This window comes from Terrapene carolina, unplaced genomic scaffold, assembly GCF_002925995.2.
Source record: "Terrapene carolina triunguis isolate 2854851 unplaced genomic scaffold, T_m_triunguis-2.0 Scaffold38, whole genome shotgun sequence".
NCBI lineage: Eukaryota > Metazoa > Chordata > Testudines > Emydidae > Terrapene > Terrapene triunguis.
In genome coordinates this window covers 7,377,131-7,389,608 of record NW_020664389.1, presented here as the reverse complement: position 1 = coordinate 7,389,608, position 12,478 = coordinate 7,377,131, and the positions used below count along the sequence as shown (strand labels likewise).

At 40.0% G+C, this 12,478-nt stretch overlaps 1 protein-coding gene across 1 annotated transcript in view; it reads right to left on the bottom strand.

Moving 5' to 3' along the window:
• Positions 1-12,478, bottom strand: part of ROBO2 (roundabout guidance receptor 2) — a 632,658-nt gene that overhangs the window by 154,731 nt on the left and 465,449 nt on the right. The window contains exons 6-7 of the mRNA XM_029911756.1: positions 6,559-6,686; positions 3,063-3,074 (exon numbers count right to left, since the gene is read on the bottom strand). Of these exons, the coding sequence (XP_029767616.1) occupies positions 3,063-3,074; positions 6,559-6,686 (140 nt within the window). The remainder of the gene's footprint in view (positions 1-3,062; positions 3,075-6,558; positions 6,687-12,478) is intronic.

Genomic DNA, 12,478 nt, shown 5'->3' with positions numbered 1-12,478 from the left:
CTAGGTCAGAGGGTTGGGGTGTGGGGTGAGGGCTGTGGGGTGGGGATGAGGGGTTCATGATGCAGAAGGGGGCTCAGGGCTGGGGTAGAGGATTAGGGTGTGGGGGCATGAGGGCTCTGGCTGGGGCTGGGGTTGAGGGATTTGGGGTGTTGGAGAGGCTCAGGGCTAGGGCGGAAGGGCAGGGTAAGGGCAGCCTGCCCTGCCATTAGTGGATGGGGGGCACTAGGACCCTGCGGCAGCAGTTGATGCCGGGAGCCGGCAGAGCAGAGTCAGCATGAGCTGCAGGCTCTGGGTCCGTGGGAGGTGAGGGGGCAGCAAGTGGGGGCCGGGGTACACTCGGGGCAGGTGCAGAGGGGCGGCAGGCGGGGCCGGGGGAGAGACCCGGCCCCAAACATTGGTGGAGCAGGGCCCCTGGGCCCTGAATATTGCTGGAGCCTGGGCCGCACGGGCCCATACAACTCACCACCCAGATGATTAGGGCTGATATTTGTACATTATTCTCAGCGAATTAAATAATATGACAAATACTGTACTAAACAATAATTACTTTAAAATAACCCACTCTATTTTATGGCCATCTCAGTACGTCAAATAAGGGAGACATTTTCTTTGTACCACATGACTACTTGTAACAAAATAAAACAATTTTAGTGTGGTAAACACAAAGATGACCAGAGTGCACCCTTATGAAGGAGTCATGTGCTTGGAAATAGAATAACTTAAGATCAGGAGATTCAGTACAAGCTTAAGAGCTGGAATTGTCACCCTAGGACAGGGGTCGGCAACGTTTGGCAAGCGGCTCGCCAGGGTAAGCACCCTGGCGGGCCGGGCCAGTTTATTTACCTGCTGACGTGGCAGGTTCGGTCGATCACAGCCCCCACCGGGTCCCGGGTCAATGGGGGCGGCGGGAAGCACATCGCTCGCCCGCGCCGCTTCTCGCCGCCCCCATTGGCCCGGGACGGTGAACCGCGGCCAGTGGGGGCCGCGATCGGCCGAACCTGCCGCGTCAGCAGGTAAATAAAACTGGCTCGGCCCGCCACGGTGCTTACCCTGGCGAGCCGCGTGCCGAACGTTGCCGACCCCTGCCCTAAGATCTAAAGAATTCAAAAGCAGAGGATCAACGTGTTGAAATAATATGAAGCATCGACACAGCAAAAGTCTATTACTTTCGTTGTAAATTTTTTTTAATGTGGCCTTTATAGAACCCAAAGAGCCTTAGCTTATGAATTTTTTCTTCCTTCTCTTTTAAGGGCGAGAAAAAAGAAAGCTTTCCAAAACAAAATGTTTGTTTTCTTGTACTGGCTTTCCCACTGAACTAAAATGTGGGTGTTTATTGTTTATTAGTAGTGCTTTTCTAACCTCCATCAACCTAGCGCTGTCTTCACAGGGGGGGTTAGATCAGCTTAACTATTGCTCAGAGTTGTGAATTTTTCACACCCCTGAGTGACATAGCAGGGTAAACCTAACTTTTTTAGTGTAGACCAGGCCTGAGTCACATTCAAACAAAGGGCCCAGTTCACAGCAACTTTACTCCATTTTCACAGTAGTGTAATTCCATTTATTTTAATTGATATCATTTGTGAGAATCAGGCTCAGAGTCAGCTTAAGAAATTCCAAATTGTGTATACAAACTTAATGTCAAACCCTACACACCTTACTCAGGTGCAACGCTAATGAGAATTTTGCCTGAGTAAAGGATTGTACCTTTCAGGAGTGTTTATTAACTAAACCCTAATTTCTGATACTAAGGGTTTGTCTTCACCACAGTATTAGCTCGAGATATAACTCAAGTGTCGTCCCTAACCAACGCCCATACACACACAAAAATCTGTAGCTCAGGTGAAGTGGTGCTTTAACCTTAAGCTCGCTGGCCCATCAAGAGGTGTTGGTGGAAGCTCGAGTGCTGCTAAGTGCAGTGGGGACTCAACTACTCTGTGCTGCTAATACAAACAATCCATTGCTGTCTCACCACTCTCACTTGAGCTACACTTGAGTATAGATAACTCGAGCTGACACTGCAGTGAAGACAATTCTTTATATAAAAGGCTAAAACAATGAAATCATTATTCTAAAAAACAACAGAGCTACAAACAATGACATTCACAATAGTAATTTATCTGGAAAAAAATGTCTAGCAAATCCCCCTGAGCATGGAATGCACAGCCATTAATGAAAATAACAAAAAGAAAATGTATTTCCTTGGAATAGTTTTCAGTACAAGAATAAGTTTTAGTGAGTGACAAGCTTCCTTTTCATTTTGCTCAATCTTTCAAATTTAATGAAAGTTTTGAAAGAAATTACCAGGATTTGAATTTTCTGAAGGGGGATTCAAAGTGCAGATGGTGATCCAGGACCAGCCTTCCTATGCACATTGTATTAGCATGCACAATATTTTCATTTGCGGCCATCTTGTGCACTCCAAAGGCAAAACTTACACTCTAAAAGAAGAATTATGATCCAGGAATAAAAATCAGTTATGGCAGGCTTTATACAGAAGGACGATGAACTGCCCCAACAGGAAGGGGAGTCCATTCCATCCTCTCTTCAATTCAAGAACGGGGCATAATCGACTATATTGTTTCAAAGATTTTACACAGGTACAAAAGACACAGGATGTGCAAAGTGTGTGCTTCTTTTCTTACATCAGGAAAAAAACATAATGGGCTGCTTATTTAGAGCCTGATCCAAAGCCATTTGAAGTCAATAGGAGTTTTTCATTGACTTCAATGGCCTTTGTACCAAGCCCTTAACACACATCCACAAACTGTTAAGAATTATCCTATTAGTAATTTCGGCTTATTAACACCCCACCCCTCTGTGATATAATTGCTTATTTGTTAGTGATTTGGCAAATGCCATTACATATGATATTCTAGAAGTAATAACAAATTCAGAGATAGCACTTCTTGCCCAGTCAAAATCAGTTGGCTAGCATTAGAAAGTTAGCACTATTAAGCATTGGTCATTAATAACTGTGTTTAAGTCAGTTAAATGCTGCTGCAAATGAAAGATGAAGCATTGCATGAAGCTGTGCGAAAATGGATAGAAGGATGGTTACTTACCAACAGGGCGAGCTGTAGACATTACAATGGTGTGGTGAGAACATAAAAAAGAAATTAAAAAAAAAAAGAAAAGAAAATCTGTCAGAATGCATGACGTGTAATGTTACATTTAACTATGGACACTCCAGCGATCTCTAAACTCACAAATGTCAGTGAAAGTAAGATGCCCGGCTTTACTGTTTAATTGAGAGTTATTGTTATTACATTTTTTTGGAGACAGTAGTTACACAGCTTCTGAATAAGCTGGCTGGAACCAATCATCTGAGAAACATTTTTGATAGGTTCATATGTCGTCATCAAGTATCACTGTTAATGCTTGATTGAAGTAAAATAGCTTTGCATTAGCACAAACTTCTAGGCCCAGATGAATACATCCATTCAAGCCACAGACTGGCAAATGTCATGCCAATAAATGAAAGGCATCACTGTCTGATTTAAATACCAATTGAATTTTAAGCATGGCCAGTCAGTACTGCAGTAAGAGCTGGAGAAAAGCCCAAGACACCATTTTTCCTATCCACGAAAGCTTACAGCACATCACTTTTTCTTCACTGACAGGGCTGATGAAAATATAACAAATAGGTTGGAATGGCCACAGGGATTTCAATTCAGAGCCTCCCAAATTACTGCTTAGATAAACTTCTACTTCCTAAAAAATTGCTGCTGAATGATTGACAGGTTAATTCTGCTTCAACTGATATTGAGATTGAAAGCAGTTGCTGCAACAAGTGATTTCTTGATTATAGTAGTAGCCCTTCATTGCACTTGAGTTGGGGGAGAGGGCTGTCAGGGCTGCTGTTATTAAAATACAGACATCCCTTTTAGAGGAGCTTAACATTTGGACAGAAAATTCACTTGAGGTTAAAACCTGGGAAGATGAAACTTACCTTATTTTAGCAATAGAATGAGTGCTACCCACCGAGGAGCTACAAGACTTTATTAGCAACCAGTTTCATTTGCTCATTTAGGCTCAGAGACCAGGGTCAAACCTATGTTTTGAAGAGCCCCCATGTAAAGTAACATGTTCAGGGCCTATTCAGTTTTCACCCCTCCTATGACCTGAGCCCTGCACTGTCATAACAACCACTCTTTTTAACCATTTCCTATCTGCTACACACTTCAGCGCATAGCAACCTCCATCCCCTCCTCTCTTTGTTAGGTTCCATGGCTTTTGGTAATATGAAATATCCTCCCCTTTCATGGACGGGAAAGACAAGAGGTAGGACAAAACTGCAACTTCCCAACCACAGGGCTGAGGGTTCAGTCAGGGAATTCAAATTCTGCCATCACCTGTGGCTAATGAGGTCAAATGGAGCCATGGATGCGAGCTGGGCATTAAGCTGTGGCAGGCAGGTTGCGTATGTGTGTGCACATGCACACGTAACTTCAGAACTGGGTTTCCAATGGACACGTAAGTTACACAGGACTAGGGCCACCCCACACAGTGAATTCTAAAGCATGTGAGTTGTTTCCCCGCTTTTCATGGGACAAAGTGAATATGATGAAAGTAAGGTAATTTCAAATAATAACTTTATATTAAATACAGTAATGACACAAGCTGACAAAAGTTTGGTAATTCAGGGTTAAGACCTTCATTAATTAAAATAGGACCAAATCCTGATCCCTTTGAAGTCAAAGGAAGTTTAGCTAGGGGTTCCTTGTTTCCCAAGAGCCTAGAGTGCCAAGCATTCAACATTGAATTTCTTAGCTTTTCTCATTTTCTGTCACATCCTGAATGTTTAATATGCTTGTAATATAGTGGCTTCTTTTGTATTGAATAAACACTCTGCCTATGGCCTTTAGATTATAAAGCCAAGGAAAAAGATAATGGGAAATCTTCTTGAGTGTAGGAAAATCGATTAAATTATATATTTCCTTTTTCCACCTTAATTTGGTCAAGTTCAGGCTCCAATGAGTTCAAAGGATTTTTGCTTTGTTCTAGTCATTGCTCGTATCACAAGGCTAGGCTAGTAAAAAGAAAGGCTTGACCCAATAATGTATACAATGGACACAGTTCTAGGAGAATTTAAGGCCACTAAACTGATGGCCAGATTTATTGGGTATTTGATTCTTTTCGTGACAAAGGAAGTGTACACTTTTTGAGAGTTAATTCTTGTGCCTATTTTTATCAAATTACAAAATGGAAGAATAATCCTCATCACAAACAAATAGCAAGTAAAGCCATGTTCAGATTACATCAAGAAAGCCACATTATCACTTATTATCTAAAGTGACATTATGGCAATATTTTAGCAGATGGATTATCACAATACTCTCGTTTCTTTGTTATATACTGACCTAACATCTCCCCCCTTGCAAAGCCACTGGGTGATTTTTTTTCTTTGAATTCAGCAAATTAAACTGAACTGTGTCCATGCATTAAATGGATGGAAATGGAAGTCGGCCTCTTGGGTCAGTTGACCCCTGTTCTAATAAAGCAATCCAGAGAGATTTTGAACATTTGATTTAATGGCTATGGGGGGGGGGGGAAGAAAAAAAGAGAAGATGAAGCTAAAAATGTTTTTATTAACCTTTCACAGCTCTACTGAAAACCTTCATCATGCACCAGTAAACTGTGAAATAGTGTCTGTGTGATACCCATTGTATCAAAATTGCAGCTTATCTTTTTTGAACAAAATAACAAAATATTTTAACTACTATATTTTATTTAATCTTATGGAAATACATTTTCATATTTTTTCTCTCTCTCCATATTTAACATCTCCGTATGTACTGTCACAAAGTACTATCTAAAAACTCATTAGGCTGCTGGGATTTTAAACCTCCTCACTACATCCAACTACACGATGTAAACAATAGGTGGGTACCAGTGTCCAAAGACATTTTCAGAGGAAAAGGTTATGCTTTAACTATTATACTTAACCAAGTCTCTTATTTCTTGGGATGGTGCTAGTCTGTCAAGTGAAAAAAAAATGGCAGAAGGCTCCATTATGAAATGTTCAAAATTTAAAAAATAAAATAAATATACATTGACTTAAGTTGTTCCTAATTTTATTACAGAAAGGAACATGAAAAAACAGTCTACTAACGGATAAAATAAAACCTACAACTAGACACACACATACATACGAATTTGTGCTTTCAGTTACAAATCCTGGGACAGATCCTCAGCTGGAGTGAAATTTTTGTCCCATTATAGGAGTTTTGCCCTTGACTTCAATGGGGCCAGGATTTCACTGTTGGTGAAAATCAGTATAGCACCATTGGCTGTGATGGATCTAGGCCAGGGGTTCCCAAACTTGGTTCACGGCTAGTTCAGGGTAAGTCCCTGGCTGGCCGCGAGACGCTTTGTTTACCTGAGCATCTGCAGGTATGGCCGCTCGCAGCTCCCAGTGGCCGCAGTTTGCCATTCCCAGCCAATGGGAGCTGCGGGAAGTGGTGGCCCGGCCTGCATCACTTCCAGGTGAGGATATGGCCCACTGTGTCGGAATGTGACACTGAAACATGACACTCTCTCAAGTACTGTAGCACTCACCTCGAACTATGAGGGTAGCAGAGGCTTCCACTTTTCCAACTCGATTCTCAGCAATGCATGTGTAGGTTCCCTCGTCTGTGCTCGTGGCCTTTTTAATGCGTAAGGTGTAATCATCTTTGATGTCATATCTGCATTACAGAAATAAGGGAAAGGAAAGACGTTATGTAGCTGACAATATACATGGCAAAATTTCTCACCTGGAGTTTACCAATCTGATTCTATCTTGGATACATCTCGGGAAGATAATTTATTATCTAGAGTTAGATAATTCCACCAGGCATTAATCTTCATGACATTTTTATTGCACTATGCATTAGTTAAAAACTTTACAGCCATAAAATTAGTATTGCTATGTTCACTCAGTATTAGGGCTTTATTAATAATATCACTCACTCTGCCCTTGATCTAGAGCAATATGATAAAATTAAGCTATCAGGCATCAGTTATCAATATATGACAGCTCGGGTTTATCATGGCTTTAACTGCATGAGCTTCATATTTTACATCTACTGCTTTGAAAACAGTTTTTCCCTAACAGGTCCTTAGTAAAATTGTCAGCCCCTGTAGGAGGGTGGAGCAGGAAATTACATTGCACTCATTTATGCACAATGTACATTGTAAACACAGGCTTTGCAAAGTGACAGTTTAGATGCAAGACACACATCAGTTTCCCAGTAGCACAATGTACTAATTGAACAGAATAGGGAGAGGAGCTTTACTTTTTTTTTAACAAAGAAGAAACATTTTCATTGCATTTTTCTCCCCCTTTTTCCTCTTTCTTGTTACTTACTCTTATGCTAGGGCTAAAGCTATTCAGAATGTATCTGCATAGTGTGCATACTTCAGTATGCAGTGAACATTCATTTGTAAATTTTTTTTAACTTAAATTCTGAAAGATATTCAGATTTCAATTGCTGTCAGCCTGAAAAACACTCGCTTGATAAAATATTATGGCTGTTTTAGGGACCGATCCATTGAAGTCAATGGGAGGCTTTGTCTTTTAATGATTTCAATGGGCACTCTAAGTCCCACAAAGGTTTTTATGAGGTATATTTTACTCCTGAAATATTCCCCTTTACAGAACTTGGATAAACATTCTGTTTGGAGGTAACAACCCTACTATACCTGAAATTATCTGATCTTGACCATAATATTTAGTTGCAGATTTGTCAACTCTAAGGGGGAAGGATGCTCTTGAGGCTAACGTACCAGACTGGACCTCGAGGGAGCTGAGTCTTATACCTAGATCTTCAAAGACGCTCTGTGTGACCCTGAGTAAGTGATTCAACTGCACTCTGCCTCCTTTTACTTATCTGTAGAATGGAGATTATGGTCCCAATTCAGTAAAGAAATTAAGCACTTGCATAATTTAAATGGGATTTAAGCACATGTGTAAATCTTTTGCTGAATCAGAGCATAATTCAGCTACTTCCCTCCGGAGTGTTGTGAGATTGTGTAGTGTGAGGCTGAAGTTATTAATACTTGTAAACCATTTCAGAACCCCAGATGTTAATTTCTGTGCTAATTATTATGTATTGTTATTACTTTTTTATTTTGTACTTGTAATAGATGCAGTCAATATATAGTAAAGATACTGGGATGTTAGTGTACTAACAAAATTTCTGGAACATTAACCCATGAGTTCTACATGCTGAAATACTGTAAAAAGATCAGTTTTTGCTAAGTAAAGCTCAAATTATCAATTAAAATTAATAGTTTCAGGGATAATTAAAAATCAGAATCCCCTTATTTCATATTCTGCAGACCTTTTATTGTGATCTGAGATCGTTCCCTTTCATATTCCATAAATTCATTAGGTAAGAAGCCATGTAAAAATTAACAAAAAGAACAACTGAGGCTAACCATTCTACTACTGGTGTGCAGGATGGTGCATAAGTACTTGTCACTTATGTATTTAGGAATCATATTTAGGTGTACTTTTATTCAGTTTGTCACATTTATCTGATGCATAAATGGTATGCCAGAGGGAAAAGCGGGAGGGTGCTACAGTGTATTCCAGAAATTTAGGGCCATATTTGCTGTTGGCTTAATTCCATTGAGGTTAAAAATTATGACAGCAGAGAATCTGGCCCGCCGTTCCTTGAGCAGCACTAAGCTATTGTAAATATGCATTTAAAAGCCATATGCAGTTATTATGGCACATTTCTTCTGGGGTGTTGCACTGAATTATGTAATTTTGCACACTGTGCTGCACCAGTCAATGACAAATTGAAATCACCGTTTTCATAGGAGAGAAAGGCAAATGGAAGCAATAACTTCCATAAAAATCACAAGAATACAACACCCGTTTCCCATACTGATGGAGAAGCTACTGTCTTTGGCAAACAAACTGCTACAAACAAGAAAGAATGCGTATTTCCTTGACATAGGGCCAGCTCTAGAGGAGTAAGACACGTGGGGCCAGATTTGGTTCCTATAAAATATTCTGAAATTAAGACTTGCTACCACATAGAGATTAGGTGAGGGTAGGAAAAAAACCTACAGTGCAGGGCAGCAACTGGCCGTTTATTTTGCTGAAGTGTTTTTGTTTGTTTGTTTCTTTTTTAAGGAACGATAACATCCAAATGGCACTCTGACCACTGCTGGGCTAAAACCAGACGGCAGCAGGACTGTGCCTGACTGACTCTTTGAACTTTAATTCAGGCAGTCTGGGACACAACTCTGCAGTTTGCTGTGGGCTGCAGCTGACTTGCTCCTCTTCGTCTCACGGATGTGTTGGTCCTGGCATGCCAGCCAGCTGCCTTGTAAGCCTCAGCAGCCTTTATGCTTTTTCCTGTCCATCATGCAGATTGTGAAAAGGCTACTAGGTGAAAAAGCCAACCGCCTGGCATGCCAGAATGCAGAACTAGAGCACAACCTTAATCACCCACTTGGGTATTGACATGGAGGGTAGAGTAAACATGTCTCTATCAAGGTCCAATCATCAATTACCGGTACTTCAAATTGAGGTCCAGGCCTTCTTGCCTGCACAGCCGCCAGGGCCTCAGTGGGTTTCTGGACCATCCTGAAAGAGCATGCCATCTAGCAACTAGACCAGTGCATGGAGGCACTCGTGGGACATTACAACCATCTGGTGTCCTAAAACATTGATGCAATGCCCCTCAAGTCATCTGTTCCATCCACACTGTCCACATAAGTCACCACGGTTAATTGATAAACTTTGACAGACGAAGCAGGCGGTAAGAAGACTGAAGGAAAATTGGCTCTGAATCTGATCACAGCAACACAAATGACCCTGTGCAATAAGGGGTGGTGACACTGAATCTTTCTTCTCCTCCACCACGGTCTTTGTAAAAAGAACAGGAGTACTTGTGGCACCTTAGAGACTAACAAATTTATTAGAGCATAAGCTTTCCTGGGCTACAGCCCACTTCTTCGGATGTAGCCCACGAAAGCTTATGCTCTAATAAATTTGTTAGTCTCTAAGGTGCCACAAGTACTCCTATTCTTTTTGCGGATACAGACTAACACGGCTGCTACTCTGAAACCGGTCTTTGTAAAGTCACATCCCACGGAACTGTTGTGGATGGTGAACAATCTAACCAATTCAAACTGCCTTCTCCCAGTACCAAAGTCCAGTATCTTCTATTATAAAAAGCTTGCATTATTTAACTTTGCAGGCAAGATCTCCTGCATCTGGATTAATGTCATTGACCCTCTGGAGTATCACACCTGACCAAATTATGGCCATGCTGAGACCTTGACGTTCTGAAGGCTCTGGGATAGTCCATTTTAACACATGAGAACTGGACCTCTGTCCCTTACTATTGATGAACGGTATATAATTAGTATTTAAATATTAAAAATGTCATATATGAACAATAACCTAGAGCCCCAAAGAGAATGCTACCATGTGATATCTCTAGTGAACTGAAGATATGTAGCATCAATTTTAAAGCTGTGTGTGTGTGTGTGTGTGTGTGTGTGTGTGTGTGTGTAAAAAAAAAAACTGGAGCAGTGCAAAGAAGACAGCACAGACTTGGGAATTTGGTCCTTCATTTGCTAGCATACAGCGACATAACTTTTAAGAGCAGTGACAACTAGCAGCCAAGTAATTTATCAGTGAAAACTCTTGACACATGCACAGACTTCCTCATGTCACTGACCCATTTCTACCAATAGAATATTAGCAAGCAATGATGATTGATTCCATCATGGCTCCAGTTAAGAATGACCTCAGTCACTGACCCAACCCTATCTAATTAAATACAACAAGTAATAATTTAGCTTAATTACAACATAATTTCTTCAAATGTAGCCCATACATAAGATTTCAAGGAGCTTTAACTTTATGGAAAGTTTGTAGGGCCTGGGTTACTCCATTATTAAGATCATTCAGAGCAGAAAAAGGTCTGATAGTGAATGCTACATTTCTTACAGAATCCATTTTAAAATTAATTGTAACTCAAACTTATTAAGGGATGAACTTCTAAAGTGTTAGAACATTCATTCTGTACTCAGAGAATAAGCAGGGTAAATTTGGGGATGATACATTGTACTCGTGTATAGCAAAAAGGCTGAATCTCAGTGTTAAGGGGAAAAAATCAGCTCAATCTTAATTAACTATGAAGTCACAACCAACGCTTGTACAATATGCATAATGTCAAGAAACACCTTTCAATATACTACCTGAATATTACTGGCTGTTGCCCAAGCTGATGCCAAAATTAACTATAACGTGTAGCCCCTAATGTGTAGTTATATGTATTTACTATCATCTAATAGCTTTTAAATAGTTCTTTTGTTAAACAGTTTAAGGTACTTAACCTTTCACTCTAGCTTACTCTTCAGCCATCAGTACTGAGTTGAGAGAGGATTTTTAAATAAGCAGTCATTATATGTGTGGATACAAAACAGCCACTTTAAAACATCATATAAAATTATTCCTGTTCTACAAGTCACAGTTAGAATGGGTCTGGCTTTAATAAATGAGAAAAAAAAAGAGAAAGCGAGCAGATGAAAAAACATTGCTGGTGAGGAAATTCTAATAGAAATTGGGTGATTCTGATTGTGAAATTTGGCAGTCTCTGGCATATATGAATGCACTCATTGTTGCTGGTTTTGATTAATGACAGTTGTACAATAGTGTGCTGACAGTCCCTGCCATGCAGACACGTTTTTTTCTGATATGAAACACTGCTGAAAAAATGCAACCCAATCAGATTTGGCCCCCGGACAACATGTGCTATCATCACTGTACCGTGAATTGAGATTGATTGGTAACCAGCTGTGACAAAGTGGGGAAATGAAAAGAAAAGAAAAGAAAAGAAAAAGAAAAGAAAACTGTGACAAAACCATTACCATCTGTTTCACCAAATAATGAATAAAACAAAACAAATTAATCTACAATGCTTAAAAATAGTTACTATATTGAGGTTACTGTCATGCACTAGTTTGAATTTATAAAAAAATGGTTAAATTATTTTTCTTCTCCGCTGCTAATGATTTTGCCCCATTTCTAAAACTTTATTTGTCCATTGTTCAGTACCCAATCATCTGTCTGCACTTAACAAATAAAAAAAGATAATGTACTGAAATTATAAAACTTTTGATCATTCAAATGCTGTGTAGGTGACTGTTAAAATGAAGGTTTTGGGATTTGCTATCTTCTATTTCATTAGAGTGTAATACATTTACACAGTGCTTTACAAAATGCATTGAAGGCAAGATTTCCAAAAATGTCCATGTAATTAAGCATCGAAAATACACATGTGCTTACGTGCCTACTTTGCATGCACAATTAGCACAATTGTGTCTGCAGCTGCAGTCATTACACTCATAGATGGCCTGGTAAATGTCTAACTAGTGATGTGAGCGTGCATTTCCTTTGACTGTGTATTCAATCATTACAATTGTGAATGCAGATAAGACACATCAATGGGCATGAATTTTAGCATTC